At 42.5% G+C, this 18,454-nt stretch overlaps 1 protein-coding gene across 1 annotated transcript; it reads right to left on the minus strand.

Annotated features, from left to right (window-relative positions):
• Nucleotides 1-10,515: 10,515 nt before the first annotated feature.
• On the minus strand, nucleotides 10,516-18,316 carry tmem130 (transmembrane protein 130). The gene is made up of 8 exons (XM_018761668.1): nucleotides 18,115-18,316; nucleotides 17,563-17,699; nucleotides 17,293-17,464; nucleotides 16,952-17,094; nucleotides 16,539-16,623; nucleotides 15,506-15,708; nucleotides 13,759-13,874; nucleotides 10,516-11,156 (listed from the first exon to the last, which is right to left on the minus strand). The coding sequence occupies exons 1-8, from the start codon at nucleotides 18,123-18,125 to the stop codon at nucleotides 10,992-10,994; spliced, it is 1,032 nt and encodes a 343-aa protein (XP_018617184.1). The 5' UTR covers nucleotides 18,126-18,316; the 3' UTR covers nucleotides 10,516-10,991.
• Nucleotides 18,317-18,454: the final 138 nt, after the last annotated feature.

Genomic DNA, 18,454 nt, shown 5'->3' on the forward strand with positions numbered 1-18,454 from the left:
AAAACAATGTTCTGTTCATTGCAGACTTGTCAGCTATTGCTTTTTTTATTGTACTATTTATGAAGAGGGCTTCTGCAAACATGTTTGTGTGGGACTGTGTGTATGCATGTGCGTATCTGTTTTCCTGGGATGATAATTAGTCATATTGATGAGCTGCAACAATCAACTAGAACTTTGATCTGAATGCTGGTTTCATTTGTTTTTTTTTTCTCATTTCATTATAGTAGTGCTAACTAGAAAGCATATCAAAAGGGACAATATTGCACTGATGATGTGTTTCCAATAACATATGACAACATGACTTATTGCATAATAAACTCCTTTTCCATCAAATGATTGTTGCAACCAAAGTTAAAAAATATATATCATCCGAAAGATTCATTATTTAAGAAGTTATACATACTATATGTACAATATGCCAGTGATTACTCTTGAAAAAGGATGATCATCTGAAAGCATATTTGAAATTTTTAATTGAGAAACATTCATTTATCATCAAACGCTGGCTTCTTTCAATGAATTTTTACTTTGCCAAAGAAAGATATTAATCAAAAAATGAAATATTTAGCACTTTATCTTTTCCTAATGTCCTGTTCTTGTAATGACATGTGGGATGAGTGCTTCAGGGAGCAGTTTCCTGTCCGCTCCTACTTGCGCTGCAGCAATTTTTTTTCTATTATTACGTTAAAAAACAGATGCTACCGCATTTAATTTTCTCTGTAAAACTGATATTCCTTCATTGTATTAGATTTTACCCACTGTGCTAGAGCTGAAATCAATACAACAAGGATTTGTGGTTTTGTGATGTGCCTGTGTTTTAAGGTGCTGACATTTGTAGTAGTTTGTCATTTTAATAAGCCCATGCTAAGTCTCTAATGAACTCTGCTCTGGTACACTGCTCCAGTGATGTCACCATGTACTCTGGTATAGCTGTGCTTGGGATTAGGACAGTGTCAGACTCCCATTTTTCTTCTGGTTGGACACAGCCCCTGCAGATTATGCTCCTCCAGAGTTAACCAGTATTCTCTAAGAGCTATTAAGATGGTTTTCACCACTAACTGAACATCCACACCTCGAGGGCACAATTTATTATTATTATTATTATTATTATTATTATTATTATTATTATTATTATTATTATTATTACTATTAGTAGTAAACATAACGTATGTGGTACATTGTATAGGGTCTTGAAAACACAGGGTGTGAGGTAGAGTATACCCTGGATGGGATGCTATTCCATGTCAGCTGCAGTCACACACACATTCACATTCTATAGACAGTTTGCAGTCAACAGTTCACCTGTCTTTGGACTGAGGAATAAGAAAGAGAAAATTACAGCATTGCCCCTCTATTTAATTTAAGTACTGACCCCAGATTTAAAGAGTTTTGTATGCAGAATGTACTGTCTGTAATGTGCATGAGTGTTCACGTACCGCGATGTATAGTTGATTCTTCTGTGCGCAAAGCCAACTGAGCAAAAATAGAAATATATGCTAATCCATTGGTCAAATTATATTTGGTGTGGCATTTTTTTCAACTCATATTCAGCATCATGTTACAAAGAGTATTACAGGGGATTTTCCAAAGGGAATCCAAAAACTGAAAATACAAAGCCACTCAGTTATTCCCTAACCAGATGTAAAGATGCCAAATAAGAAAATCATAATAACACTTCATAAAAATGCACTATTGATTTATGCCTCTACCCATATAACTTTCTGAACAAGTATTGCATGTGTTGTGTACTGGAACTTTCAATAATGCAATAGCATTTCCACGTGCTTCAACCTCTATTCTTTCCCTATCAGTGATTTCTACCAGAGAGTATTTGTGCACTTTAGTAAAACTGTGTCTCGTACTGCCTTGCCCAGACAAATACCAATTAGAAGCGCCGTGTCTTTGCTTGTAGTGCATTAAAGGGGCGCATGTCAGTAACACTCATGCATTTCACACAGCAACCAAGACAATCAAAGCAATAGCATAATAGCATCCATGGTCCAACTGGCTAATTCAAGTTATACTAACAGTTTGGCAATTACTTTCTCTGACCTAAGAGATCCTGAGGGTGTGAGCTGATTACAGCGTCAGGAGGGGGGTATGTGCATGGAGTAATCCTATCTCAAACAAGAGCTGATTAGGGCACATGTACAATTCTATTGTCAGTGGGAGGTACGGAGCACGTACTGTAGGCTCATCAAGGGAATCGCCACGTACCCCCTAAACCACCGCTGCTCATGTGTTACTACGATCACTGTAGAAGAACAAGTAAGGATCCACGTGACATCTTGAAACATCTCTTCATTTTGCCCTATTACTTCTCCTGACAGTTAAAGAGGTGACCAAGTAAATAATTTTTGCCACTTCAACACAGTGCAGTACACTGTTTTTTAGATCGCAACCGAAACAACTGAGAATATGATTTCATGCAGGTCAGCACTGTTCTTTGTGCTTTATACCACCATGTGCTCTTGTTACACAAACTATACATCAGAATCCTTATGCTAGACCCTAACCCTAATCTTAGACTTTGACTGCTCTTTACGCTTACTTTATAGACACCTCGTTCTCATTTTGAGGTTCATTTCACGCTCAGCACTCATTTTTCTCTGAATTTCTGTGATCAAATGAGATGTTTCTCATTAAAATTGTTTTGGTGGGAGGGTTTGTTGTTGTGTTCTTGCAACAGTAACCCAGGAAACACATGCAAAAAATGTATGTAATGCCTTCTAGCTCAAGGTCATTGCTGTCACTTATGTATTCCTCTTGTGTATACTTTGACCCAAAAAACGTGGTTGGCACAGATGGCTAATTCTCCTGATCACATTTATCATACTGCTAATGGCAGATGCCATTGATCATTCAGAGGTGATTCAGTACCTCACAAGCCCTATAATTCTTCAGAGGTCACTGTGGAATGCTTTCACTACTGCAGTCTCTTGTGTAGTAGCAAAACACTCACATATGTCGACATTGTTGAAGAGCATCTATGCTTTGTTTTATGGATTGTCTGTAATTTTTTATAAATCCCAACAGTTTTGTTTCTAGGCACTTAAATATTATGGTGGGATAGGAAATATTCTGCATGTATTTTGGTAAGTATACAGTGTTGATCTGGAAACGAATCATCCATAGTAACGGAATTGTTAATTTTTTTAATGGAAACTGACAGCATTTATATAGGCATTTAGACTACGCTCAGACCTGAAGGACAAAAATATGAAAAGATGCCTTTGAATTCTAACCTTCAGCATTTACCTTTTTTCTGGAAGAGGCTTTCTTCGATCTAAGGATTCATGTGAAGGTCATCACTGATAAAGCACGAGCAGCCTCGGTGAAGGTTTGCATGGGCCTGCTTTGTGGAGTGGTCCACAAGCTCTATGGGCCTCTCAGCCCTCTGCAGACAGCTCTGCCATACATCCTCCAGAAAGCTTCAACAAATGGAAAATAGCTTTATGACAGAGGGAAAATTTCAACTTTGACTTATCTAGGTCTACGGTTGTATTTTTTGTGCCAGCTGTAGGAACTAATAGAGATTGCTAAATGATATTGTTATAGGTTTGGCCTATTTGGCACACATAGATGAACAGATGTAAAGAGTGTTAAAGGGATTTGCTGGTGCAACATGAAAAAGAATTCAAAATGAATATAACACAAAAGGAAAATGAGTTGTCTTCTTTTAATCTGTGGAATTTTATAACAAATTTAATGCATTTAAAATTTCAAAGTAGCTTTGTGACAGAAGATTCGAGAAGTGCGTGTGGCAAATTACTGATTTCCATTTCAGAGGTAGCAAGTCAACCGCAACACCAAACTTTGAACAGACATTAAAAAAATTATTATTTAGCATAAATGTGAACGTGAATTGAGTTATCCTTTCTCGTAAAAGGTTTTAGGAGACATAGGTTAAAAATAAAGTGCAGTGCTTCAAGAAAAACAATGTTCCTGTAGGGCTCCTTACTAAACTTTAACATGACAAGATGAGTCCTCATCAAGTCTTCATTATTATGGCCAACAAGGCATACAGGGGCGTACGAGACAAAGTGGTCTCTATTGCACTGAAAGCTCTACTGTAACCTAAGAGCCACAATTTACTATTTGTGAATACAGCATTAAATGTGCCCCACAGGGTATCAGAGTATATATTGGGTTGTCACAACACGTAGAACTGGAATTAAGATAGTCTGGTAATTATTGCAATCATTTTAAATATGAGGCACAGTAAATGGCAAAGAGAAAATGTAAATAAAAATCAAACAACCACACACAGTGGGACACCTAAGGGTATAATTAGACGTAATAGAAATGTCAAAACTGTTCAACCACTTATGTGGCTTAGCTTGCTTTAACAGCCAAATTACAAGTGTTTAAAGATGGAAAAAGTTGTCAGGACATGAGCACTTTGTCATTCTTATGCAACAGTTATTCCAAAAGTAAATGTTTACCAGCAATAAGTCATTAGTATTCTCTTACTCGATTTGCTACAGAATTATCAAACATTTGTTTGAAACTTTCAGAAAAGGTGTGTTTTCACTTCTGCGTTTCAGAGCTGAAATCCTCGCTGGAACACATTTCGCCTCCAGCAACGAGGAGGCCCAGGCAGCAGAGGTTCGTTGTTTCTCCCTGGTGTGTGAAGGTGAGACATTCTCTCTCCCTGGTCGCCCACAGTCGGCCGGGCACCTAGACGGAATCGGGCAAAGACACGTGTGTTACGTTTCAGCCGTCAAGCCTGCCCCCCAAACTAAGGGGTGGCTCGCGGCATGAGTACTGGGGGATGTGTGCGCCAGCGTTCCCCGTCTCGAGATGCCACTGATGTCTTGTAAGGAGTAGTCATAAGAAGCGGCAAACCAGGCACAACTGAGAAATGAATGTACTATGAACAGTATGTCCTGATTTAACTGCAGCAAGAAGCAATAGTTTCTGATTCCCACATATAAACTCTGTTGAAAAAAACATTTTAAAAACCATCTTATGTAACATTCTATCCAATAAACAGCACCGTGGAGCCAAAGCTGGCTTTGAAGTATAAACATAAATCTTAAGTGTAATGTGGTTGATTTCCAAGCTGCCATCTGGACTAAAATGAGATTGTTCCCAAAGTTTTTTTTTTTTTTTTTTGCTTTTAAATGTCCATTTCAATTACACAACACTTTTGCATTTTAGATCTCAGAATACATATACGCATACAAACAGTCTGAAGCTGCTTGTCCCAAGCAGGGTCACGGCAAACTGGAGCCAAACCTGGCAACACAGGGAACGAGGCTGGAGGGGACACACCCAGGGAGGGACGCCAGTCCATCGCAAGGCACCCCAAGCAGGACTCGAACCCCGGACCCACCAGACAGCAGGACCCGGCCAAGCCAGGCTGCTCCACCACAGCCCCCAGGATGTAAGGGTATGAATGTAATATTTTTTAAAAAAATGAATGCGTGCAAAATATATCTAAAAGGTGGAAAAGCATTTCTTCAGACCTTGCCATGATGCAATAACAAATGGTGAGTATCAGAGGCCCACAAGCAGAACACATAATATCTATCAAGAGCTGCTAAACTGCTGCTGTGCTTCAGAGTTTGTGGTGTGTGCACCCTGAGGGGTACTTAATCTCATCAGAGCTATGAAAGGTATATTCTAAGGAACAAAATGTCTTATATTATGCAATTACCATAACTAGTAAATGTCACCATTGCGATGGAGCGTGCAGAGTATTGCTGTTGTGTATTTTGCATATTCCCTGCCTATGACACGTGTCACCGCGGTAATGAAGCATTATTTTTGCTTAGAAAAACACGTTAACAAAGGCTTAAAAATAGTTAATTTTTAAAAGTGTCTAACTCCCGCTCTGCTCCTTCCTTCTCCGTAAGTTCTTTGCTCTAATATCTTTGAGCAAGCTTCTCTCGAGAGATTTTCTCAGCGCTTCTGAAAGAGCCGGGAAGAGGGGCTCCCGTCGGCAGCCTCGCAACAAAGAGCACCGATGCTATCAGGGCTGAAAGAGCACAGCAGGCAGGCGGCGCACACAGTCACCTCTTCGAGAACGGGGACGGCCGCCGTGCCATCTCGCATCGGTAAGCTGCGTTCCTCGTAGTGTTTCGTGCGGCCAGATGTACGGGGGAGGGAGCAGGATGGCTGCTCTTACGGCCCGCTCCGTGCGTCAAGATCACCTCCCGGCAGTCGGCTCCGGGAGACAATTGCCCATCAGCACCATGCGAACAACCCGGGTTACATTGCGCTGCAGCCTGCCTGCCCCATCACTTGCGAGATGAAAAAAGGCTGAAGGAACAGTGCAGCCAGTAGCCCGTTGTCGTGGTGTGTGCAAAACGAGAGCAGTGATTATGGTGGACCAGACCACAGCTGGGCCTGCTGAGCCCACGCCGCTGCCCTCTTTCTTATCCATTACTTTCAAAGCTTTTCTTACTATAAAGTACTTGCTATTTATTTATTTATTTACTTGTTATATTCTGCTTGTTTTTCATGCGTGGATAGAATGCGGGCTCTGTTGATGCAAATTCCATGGTCTCATATGTCGTTCAGCACGTGGGCCATAGCCACCAAAACTGCTCTCACAAATTGCATTTGCCATTAAATTACATCTGTGATGCCAGTGGCATCTTGCTGATAGCCTCATATAGAAAACCTTCGTATACGATGCATTGAAGGGATTTTTAAATACTGCAGATGTGATAACTGTTCTAAACTGCAACTAATTTATGAAATAAGCGTATTCGTTTAAGTGCGCGGCGTATGAGATAGCACTTTGTGGACACAATGCCAACTGCACTTTTTCCATTTACAAAGAGGCGAGACTCAGAGACACTTTAAGCAGGGAGACACCAGCGTCTCCCAGTCTATACCTATTTTCATATCAGGCCATTCCCAGCTCCACCCACTCAATCTGTTAACTGTGCCAATACTTTACTGAAAGAGCTGCACGCAAAGTGTGACATTCATATGTGTGTGTGAGAGTCGTTGCTTTCTCCTCTATATGAACAAAAACACAAATGCATGATCCGTATATACAGTTGATGGAGGAGGCTGACAGAGGGTGGGGGGTGCAGTGGTGCAGTGGGTTTGACTGGCTCCTGCTCTCTGGTGGGTTTGGGGTTCAAGTTCTGCTTGGGGGTCCCTTGTGCAGGACTGGTATCCCGTCCTGGGGTGTGTCCCTGGCCCCTCCAGCCTTGTGCCCTGTGTTGCCAGGTTAGGCTCTGGTTCGCTGTGATTCTGCTTGGGACAAGTGGCTTCAGACTGTGTGTGTGTGTGGGCTGACACAGAAACTTGCACATACATGGCCTACAAGGAACTGAGTTTGACACCCACAGTGTATTTCGTCAGCTCATCTTAAATGGTCTGATACGTAATCAAAGATGTGCCTTCAAATACTGAATTCTTGGATCTGAGCAAATGGACAAAGTACTATTCACTCCCTCCAAAATTACACACACAATGGCTGAAGCTGCTCATCCTGGGGGGGGGTCACAGCAAGCCAAAGCCTAACCCAGCAACACAGGGCATGGGGCTGGAGATGGGGGACACACCCAGGACAGGACACCAGTCCATTGCAAGGCACCCCAAGCAGAACTCAAACCCCGGACCAACCAGAGAGCAGGCCCCGGCTAAACTCGCTGTGCTGCTGCACCACCACACCCTCTTCCCTCCAAAATCTTCCTCCTAAATCAGCTACACCATTGTTTGGTCATTGTGACTGTATTCACCGCAGTAAAAATAATCACCCTGCTGTTTTCAGCACTCATCTACTCTAGGTAAACGCCTCCTTCTGTAATTACGTAAGAAGCGGCATCATAATGAAATAAAGTAAACAAAGTACCTTGAATATGTTTCTTTTTTACGTTGGTGGCAAGGTTAGTATGTGTGGAAACACTTTTCAACACTGAAAGAGTACATAAGATGAAAATATAAAGGTGTCTGTCATGAAATGTATCAAACAAACCGAATAAATAGCAGAGTAATATTTTTAAAAATGCAGTTAAAAAAAAGAATAATATTAATCACCGGCACCGCCACAGTTTTCAAGGGACTGCTGATCTTCAGCATCTACCAACGGGATGCACGTTAATCACACATCAGTTGTTGTGGAATGACGGGGATTTAATAAACCAATTAGATTAAGGGGTGATTAGATGTCCATATTGAGAGAGCCAGATTGAGAACTTGTTTAGGTCACCGGGATTAAAACGCCTACTTCTCCACAAGTGTCTTTAGTGGCTGCAACAAATGGGACCCTTTAACGTTGCCCTGTGCATGGTATCAATAAACATTAGACACTTGTTAACTGTTAATAATTTACATTCCCCCTCCGTTCCTTGATTTAATGCTTCGCGTCAAGGGAATTAGGGCTGTCTGGCAGCATGTTTCGAAAGAACTGCTCACTTGCTGGGATTTTTAAAAATGTATGACTGAAAATGTCTGTGTAGAATTTGGGGGGAGAGCTAATACGAGCCACGGCCGCGTCCGTTGTGCCCACGTCATTTCGCTTCTTGTCCTCCGAAGGGTTCTAAAGATGCTTCATTGCATTGCATTTCTCCAGAGTCAGCCATTCCCACATAATAAGAACGCGGTGCCTGAAATCTTTCAGGGAATAAAATACGGAAAGAAAGAGAGAAAGAAAGAACTCAAAATAAGTTTCTTGCTGAACTTCATGATTTTTATTCCTTGCTTGCCGCTGGGCGAAAGGAGCTGCCCTTTTTGTGTTCCGCGTTTCTCGGTTTGTGAAGACGACAGCCGTTGAACAATGACACGGCCTTCTGCGGCACGCTACATCTTCCGGCCGAGGCGTCAGAGCGTTGCTCCCTCCCTCCCTCCCTCCGCGCAAAGGCGAACGCGCCGTACGCTCCGAAAGCACGGAGAGCAAGGCGCCGAGAGCCGTAACGCCGCCGCCCAAGAAGGTTAAAAGGTTTCCTTGACAAACCCTGTGGCCTTTTCAGGTGTCATTTTGGGCACCGAGAATAGTGACCAATTATAATGAGCTGCACCTTTCGCGTTCAGTTCTGTCCCTTTCGTTGTGAAAGTTTGGCCCTAACAGTCGAAGCAACGTGCGGTGAAAGACAAATAACTCAAATAACGCACCCCCCCCCCAAGGACTCTGATATTTACAAGTTTAAGAAACGTGTGCTGACATTTAAAACATACCGATGAGCAGCGTGCGCAGATTTCAAATGAGCTGCCAACCGACATATCACACGATTTTAATTTTGTTATGTGCATGAGATCCATTTAGATCTCAGTCTGGTGAAACAGGCAAAGGGTTATTTCATATCGCGGTGTTTGCAGAATCAAGATTCGTCCACTTGAATTAATCCTAAAGAGGGTTCGAGAAAGGCACTTCACCGTTTTCGGAATCTGAAAACCTGCGTAACACAGTTTAAAGTATTAAAATTGAACTCAGTCTAATACAAAAGGTTTAGCTACAAATTATCACCGTAGTATGTACAATTTAAAAAAAATCAAAGGTGTTGCTTTGCCAAGACAAGCGTTTTCTATAATCTGTCAGCACTATTTCAGACTATGTGAGTGAAGAAGGTCCAAGATAGCTTTCCGGAGTAACGGATCTATCCTTTATTTGTACTTATTTATTTATTTCGCTGGAGCCATTCTCCAAGGTGACTATGTCAGGACTGTAAAATAAATCAAGGTTTTTGAGAGTACGGTATAACTACGTGATGAAGTATACAGTACTGCGGTTAACACGTGATAAACATAAATGAGCAAGAAAATCAGAATGCAACAAAGTCAGTCTTTAACATTGTTTTATTTATGACAATGTAACAATTTATTAGTACAAGCAGTTATGAGCTGTTTTGTCTATTGAAATTACTCTGAAAATCTAAACTGCAACACCGCAATACAGTATACAAAAGAAATACGTAATAATAATTGCATCATTCAGACATTTTGAAAAATAACTGAAAACAGTTGCAAGCACGCAATTGAAGTTTCACAGTACAGTAATAGAAAAATTTGACAGTGCACATAAAGACAAATGTATAGGGTACATGTAATGTCTTAATACTTGAATATCATGGGAGAGACAATGTGCAGGGAAACATGGTAAATGTATCTTCTTATGTCCTGATGTCGCTGTTTGTTGCGTCGCACCCAGTGCACATCTGAGACACTTAACATTGATGCTTTCAAGGTTCAACTTTCTTATCAGGCATCACATGCACATTCTTTTCCTACTATGAAAATCCCTACAATGTAGATTTAACTATTTTACATATTTAGCAGACACTTTTCTCCAAAGCAACTTCCAATGAACTCTGTGTAGTGTTATGAGCCCACACACCTTATTCACCGCAGTGACTTGCACTGGGTCACTTGTCCATACATCAGTGGAACACACTCTCTCTCTCTCTGTCACTCACACACTATGGGGAACCTGAACAGCATGCCTTTGGACTGTGGGAGGAAACCAGAGCACCTGGTTGATACCAACACAGACAGAACATGCAAACTCCACACAGACTGAGGAGGGATCGAACCCACATCTTCTCATACCCCCCAGGCGCTGTGAGAGCAGCACTACTTGTTGTGCCACCGTGCTGCTGTAAATTTAATTTACGTTTAAACAGGCAATGCATAGTGTTGTGCCAATCCAGCTCAGCCAGTATTGAAAACAGAGGGCTCCAGAACAGGGAGGACAGACTGTGCAGCAGAAACAAGCGGCACTAGTGTGAAAAACGAGTGGTTTTTCACATGGCATCTGGTGACGAGGGTAGCTCACACCGCATCAACTCTTTGGTAAAACTGAATACTGCATATTTGTATTTCCTCTCTTAAACCATACTCGTGTTACCAAAGCTCATAATGAATTATTAATGTACAGTATGAAGCATAGAATAAACCTTAGCAATGATGTTGATTAAAGCAACTGCCTTAACATTAAAATTAATGGACGTTTAATGACCATCATCTCTCCGCATGCTTCTGTCTCGAAGGAGTGATGTCAGACCCAGCAGCTGTGGGGGAAAGGGAGAGGTTTACAGCTCCGAGACGCAGGTTGGGGAGGACGCTCCCTGAGAGCGGAGGAGAGGCTGGGACTCGCTTTTCCGCAAGGATGAGGGGGGAGGAAATCTCAGGGCACTCCGGGAATCAGGGTCCTTCATTTCCAGGTTAACATGGGGACAGAAGCAGAAATTTGCCACCTAGGGAGACACACAACGCTGGAATTTTACTAAGTTCTTTATTCGGAACTAAAGATTTGCAACTACGGCACAGTTTTGATGACAAGAATTATGAAGCTAAGACTTTTTGATCAATTCCCATCACCGCCCACATTCCCACCCTCAGCCAGTCTACTACGCATTATAGTTTGTGGCATTAGCTCTGTTACGTCAATCCAGCCCATCTGAGATCTCCGTTCAATTAAATTCTCTTTATTTCTCCTAGTACCTTTCCCCAAAGGATGTCTCACAGCGTTCCCTCCCTTCCACCATCCTCTTTAATCCACGTCCATCGCAGATGTCATGCTGTTTGCACCAACAGCACATGTAGAGAATGCCACCTGTACCTGGAGCTATCAATCAGTTTAGCAACGGTCACTGCTCAGCCCAGAAATGGTCACTTACCAGTCCAGACCAGTTCGACCTGCTTTGACAGGATCATAGTTCTCGTATTATACGGCATGTTTCACATTTGCTTTATACATTGTCAAATGCGTATTAGATTTTACAAAGTGCGCACGGTATAAATGAAGCCACGCTGAAGCTTTGTAGGACCTGCTAACTGCATACTTGCATTTCTTAAATCATATTCTTGTTGTCAGCACTCTGAAAGGACTATAAATACTCTATTAGAAGAACACCACAAAGCTGCTGATCAATGCCATTAAAATTCCTGGTTTAGGACAGACTAACCTCTATTTCTCTGAGTAATATGGTTGTTTCTAACTATAGACTTCAAAGCACATTTAAACATGTCCTTTAGAGCTACATAGCAGTACACACACACACACACACACACACACACACACACACACACACACACACACACACACACACACACACACAGAGTAGCCTTTCCATGATACTCGTCTGTCTCTGCGCTAATGTGCGGCTCTTGTGCGCCCCCTCCTGGCTACTGAGCAAATAACTTTAAAATGCTCAAGGAAAATTTTTTGATGCAAATGAAAAGTCTCATGTTTTTAAAATGTTCACTCACAGCTTAAAAAGCACAAGTTCTAAGGATGTCTGCTCTTGGAAATAAAATTAAGCTGTGCCACTTGCCAGATGATACCATATTTGCTTTAAGATAAAGACGGAGTTACAAAGGCAGCTGCTAGTGGAGTTCGCAGCATTTCGGGATTAAAAATCAATTTTAATAAGTGTTTCGTTTCCAATCGAGGAATGTGATATGGAAGTGATGTATGCAGTCTCAATTAAAGAGCAAAATTCTTATGAGTACTAATTTCTAAGGATAAGGGACAAATGAGGTATTGAATTTTTAATCCGGCTGTTGAGAAAATTAAAGTTTAATCACCAGTTAATGAGACACACTTCATTATTGGCTGGGTACTGCTGTCCAAGGAAGAAGGGATATGTAGGTCAGTATGCATCTCTACATGTGCATATTTCTCGTGAAGCACCATAACAATGTATAAAAAAATACTAAACAGTAAAAAGCATCGTGGTCTAGAGGTTTCAGATTTCACCAAACTCAACAATACTTTGAAAGATAAACTGACTACAAAATCCCTTAAAAATAGAAAAAAAAATAAAAAAACCTGCATTGGGAACTGAGCCGGGGGGGTGCAGTGGCACAGTGGGTTTGACCAGGGCCTGTTCTCCGGTGGGTCTGGGGTTCAAGTCCTGCTTGGGGTGCCTTATGACGGACTGATGTCCCATCCTGGGTGTGTCCCCTCCCCCTCCAGCCCTGCACCCTGTGTTGCCGGGTTAGGCTCTAGCTTGCCATGACCCTGCTTGGGACAAGCAGCTCCAGGCTGTGTGTGTGTGTGTGTGTGTGTGGAACTATTTCATTCACCAAGTGAGACTACATTTTTGCCAAAATGCAGTTTCCTTGGTGCCAAGATCCCCATGAAACTTACACAAGATGGCTTGGGCATCAGTATATAAATATAACTTTTCACCACATGGTCATTCTTTTAGAATAAGAAACATATGTTTTAAAAATCCTTCCTATCACATACTGTTTGGCAGTGCAATGCCGGCAGTTGGGTAATAAACACCCGAATGTGTTGGCAATGGTGAAATGTCTTGATCAATTAAATTTTAAATTCACACATACATATAGAGTATATAGGTGGTTATGGATTCACTCATATTATACGTAGGACTGGACAAAAGAAATTTTGCAACACTGCACTGAGTACACGTTTAGTTACTCTTCACGCAACAACTCCTGAAAAATAATACATAAATACCATGAATGCGCTTCCCGTGACCTTTGAAAATGTTCAAAATACGAAAATGATCGTGTTGTAAGATTCACGATGATTATTAGGAAAAAAACATGTTACGTTTTACTTTAGACAGCTTTCGTCCCAATGCAGAACTGCGTTCTTAGAAGTTTCCAGGACGTTATGGCAAAATGCCTCAGACAGCACCTTATAATATAGCTTATAAAGAACTTTTATTGGAAACACCTGATACTCTCATCACAAAAATTCTGAACATTATATTGTGAGTATATCTGTCTCTCTCTTTATGGACTGTATATATTTGGGGCCTTTTTGAACCGCCACACTGCAGGTCTGCTGTAAAAGGGGCCTTGGTGGCTAACGTCACGTACCTCCACCTCGGTCCTGACCGGTGGCCGGACAGGACGGCACACCATCACGCCGATGAAGACGAGAGTGGCCAGGATGAGGGCGGCACACGGCAAGATGAAGTACAGGTTACTACCGTCTATTCAATAGCAGAAAGAGACAAGATGGGTTACGCACGCATTAAAAATATGGAAATACCTCTTTTGAGAAGCAGCTCTTTACAGTCCCCTGCTCAGCCAAAACAGGGAAGTAACCCGCTTTTTTCGAACCTGTCAACGCATATTACAAGGCAATAAACATCACAGTAAAAATAAAACGCTTTTCTTATTTTTTTACAGCACAAGTGAAGTATGGGCTGTAAATCCTTTTATGACACACGCGCTAAATTTCACAGAGAGCATCCGTAGCCTTTATCGGTTTTGCTATATCCGGAGAATTTATTAAAAGAATTAAATAACAGATAGGTTGTTTTTTTTTCCTTCTAGAGAAAAGGCAGGAATTCACAAAGTGATGCTTCTTAAACTTCCCACTGTATTGCATCTGAGCTAAATTCACCCCACTGCTGTCACCGATATTTTACATAACCTTGTGTGTGTGCGTTTTGCATTGTGTATTCATACCGCATTTTTAGACAACAAAGCAACTGCCAGTCACAAAGTCTCTTGATAAATCGCCAGCCACACACAGCAGGCTGCAACAATACTGTAAGCTTCCTGCAATTGAATTAAAAGTAAATCTGCCTGAACTGACTTGCTAATTGCGTGTTTACAGGAAATTATTCAGACAGATCCTCAAAACCGTGATGCAACAGTTAACTGCATGTAACCGAGTAACCGAAAATATGCCCTTCTAAGCCCCTTATTATCTGAAACGATGTAATGAATTTTAACGTGAAAAGAGCAAAGCCAGAGAAAAACCTTAAACTAGAGTTCTTATGCATCTATGAAAGTGTAATTGTAGCAATTATATATTCTTACATGAACTAAATACATTTGTATGCATCAATGTGTTAGATTTTCTTCACCTACGTGGATAAATATGCAGTTACATACAAAGCTGTTTTTTTTTACTCTTCTAGAAATTTTGTTCAGTGTGCGTCGACTAAAAACTGGCTTTCTAAAACACCTTTAAAATGTCTTCAGTACTATTTAGCTCCTATATCCACTTATGAGTACACTTAGACAACGGTGTAACTCACATTGGATGGGATAAATTAATACTAAGAGTAAAATTATCCTCCGTATTTCTGGTTTTTGTTTTGGATCCGATACAAGCACATGGTGAAGTCTGCATTCATGCTTATAACAAGCCCAGCAACGTGACATAAATTGCAACAGACATGCCTTTGTCATCCGTTTTCTCTGACATTTTACTTTGATATGCATAAATTAAGTCACAAGATACATTGCAGAAATACATGCATGCCCTTAATTTGCTGGGAAAAATCAATTTAACAGCACATCTCTGGATGTTGAGCAATCTTTTTCTTCTTTTTGATTCATCGGGAACTCAATTCATATTCAAATGATTCATAACCTAATTCATATTCAGTAATTGAGCTCAATTACTTTCATTTACTGCTAACTTGTTGTGCTACAGCTGGCTCCCATTTGCACCACTAAAACTGGAGTACATGTGGCAGAAGGAAAGAAGTTCCCATTTACAGCAGTTAAATCATCACTTTATGGTTTAATGATTGTCCTTCATAATCTTGCCCAGGACCACCCTACTGATGAAATGATTTTCCTCGAAGGTTGTGATCAGACTTACAATCCCTGGTGACGAAGATGCTGTAGGATGTCTGTGCCACGCTGATGTTGTTCCGGAAGGAGAGGTTCAGGCAGTACCTGCCCTCAGAGGTGAAGGTGTAGTTCAGGCTGAACGTGTTCTTGTACAGCTCAACCATGTGGCAGGAAGCAGGGGAAGATGAATAACAATTGTGCTCCATCCTCCAGCACAGCAACATGGGAGTGCTGACCCCCCCCCCCCGGTGTGGAAGATCAGGGACAATAAGTCAGCTTAGCGAACAATGTTTATCGCTGAAAACTGACCAGGAATCTCTCACGCGCCTTACAGTTCTGAATATTATTTTAAAAATACTAAAAAAAAAAAAAAAAATTGCTGTAAAATTCTAACACTGCTTTACATTTACATCAGTCTTTACTGTAGGTAGTGTGCATCTACACACACACACACACACACACGCGCGCACACATCGTCTGAACCGCTTGTCCCATACGGCGTCGCGGGGAGCCGGAGCCTAACCCGGCAACACAGGGCGTAAGGCTGGAGGGGGAGGGGACACACCCAGGACGGGATGCCAGTCCATCACAAGGCACCCCAAGTGGGACTCAAACTCCAGACCCGCCAGCGAGCAGGACCCGACCAAGCCCGCTGCGGCACCACGCCCCCTTCAGTTCTAAATATTATTTTAAAAATACTAAAAAAAAAATTTGCTGTAGAATTCTAACACTGCTTTACGTTTACATCAATCTTTACTGTAGGTACTATGTATCTCGTCAATGTGTAAGTGAGGCACACTATTATGTGTGAACACACACACACACACACTGAAATCGCTTGTCCCAAGAGGGGTCATGGCGAACCGGAGCCTAACCCAGCAACACAGGGCATAAGGCTGGAGGGGGAGGAGACACACCCTGGACGGGACGCCAGTCCATCACAAGGCACCCCAATTGGGACTCGAACCCCAGACCCACCAGAGAGCAGGACCCGGCCAAACCCACTGTGCCACTGTGCCCCCTTGTGTGAATACAAGTATATAAATTCCTGTTACACTCACCTTCCACCAACAAAGAAGGACAGGCTGGTATTTTCAGCCACATAATAACGTGAAGGGCTGTTAAACTCAATGCCCTTGATGGCATCTGAAAAACATCAAGGGACAAATTTAAAAAATGAAAACCAGAGAGACACTAAAACGTAAATGCGCTGCAAATGAACTATCAATATATTCCTAAAACAACTGTCTAGAGCTACTAGTGGCAAACAAAAAGGTTTTTCATTACAATGCCAGTTTTAAGACGTATATTAAAAAACACGCTGTGAAAACGCAGCTGTATGGAAGTACTCAATGCACAAACATCTTATTCACTTGAACATCCCACCGTGCTCAAGTGACTAACATACGTAAGTATACCACAGCGGCATTACGTAGACCCTTCCAGAAGAGTTTAGGAGGCAACGAGGACATACCGAGGACTTCAAGGTCTACGCTGTAGGTCCTTGTTAGGTACGTGTGGCTGTCCCAGGTGACCCCCACTTCCAGCTTCAGAATGTAGTTCCCAGATGAGCTGTAATTGCATGTGACGTAGGACTCCGCGCCCGAGACCGCTTCTCTAAAGACAAACGTTGAGATGGGGGAACGAACAGAAAACGTTCATCATTCCAAGAAAACCTGCTGCTGATTATTCACTGTGTATTGCTCATTTGCATTTCATTTTGTGTGTGTGTGCGTACACTAAAGAGATCAGCAATTCTTTTCTGCCCCTCCTGGAGCCAGGTACTGTACCGTAGTGCAGCACTATGGTACGTACCCGTTGCCCAGATCCCAGGTGTACATAAAGGTGGCGGAACGGAAGCGACGCTGGGGGTCCAGCAGCTCGAAGACGGCCTCGGCCGGAATGTCCGAGGCCAGCTGCCCCCGGCTCCCTTCGTACGTGACGTTGTCCACCGTCTGGCGAAAGACGAGTCTTCCGGACACCTTGTCTGGACGGAGGCATTTTGGACAGGAGCTCTGTGAGTGACCAGAGCACTGAAAAACGAACCTCTGGATCCTGGTGGTGGGGGAGAAATTGTGGGTGTACCTGGTGGTACATTGGTGGAGACCTGTGGAGCTGCCGGAGCCGGCAGGGGCAGGAGGAGGGGCAGGAGGAGGGGCAGGAACCGGAGCAGGAGCTGGGGCAGCAGGGCGGGGAGGCGGCAGCGCCGCGCATCCTTAAGCCTGCATCAGAATTGCATGTCGGACTGCGTTCATTTAAAGACAAGAAGTTGCTCGGCAAAATAAATTACTGCTGCATCACTCGAAATGCGGTATTATATACTGTAAAAAAATGAACTGATATTAAATGTGTATATTTCTCGAGAAACTTTTTTTTGCGGGAGGGCCGACTAAGAACTGGCGGATCTTACTAACTAAGATACCACCATAATAATTGGCATAAAGTTACTAAAACGTTTTTACGTTGGTAACTTTAAAGAAACAAGCTGTAAGAATCACACGTCTACGACTTCGTTCTCAGACTCTTGTCACAATGAACGAATGCACAAATTTCTCTGAGATGACGTCGTACGTCGCTTTGAGAAAAGCGTCCGCTAATGAAAATGTAAATGTAAAAGGCAGCGAGAGAGACACTTACCGACACATCATGTGGACCCCCGAACTCCCCCGCCCCCCCCGGCCGGGTCACAGGAAGAGATCGGTCGATGCCGAGACTGAAGAACGGCTTCGGAGCGGCTGGAAGCAGAGAGAACGCAGTGAAGAACATGTCCTCGCGCCGAAGTGCACGCGCTGCATGAGGAGCGCTGCCACCGCCACGTGACAGACCCCCAATTGCGAGCGACGACAGTAACTCACTACGCCGCGCGTGGACATTCCTGCAGCGAGCGAGCAGCCGAATACGGGCTGGACGAAGCTAAACCTAAACAAGTCTCAATCATTACTAGAACCCTTATTGCTGTTTTTATTATTGATGATGA

The sequence above is a fragment of the Scleropages formosus genome, chromosome 20 (assembly GCF_900964775.1).
Source record: "Scleropages formosus chromosome 20, fSclFor1.1, whole genome shotgun sequence".
Classification (NCBI taxonomy): Eukaryota; Metazoa; Chordata; class Actinopteri; order Osteoglossiformes; family Osteoglossidae; genus Scleropages; species Scleropages formosus.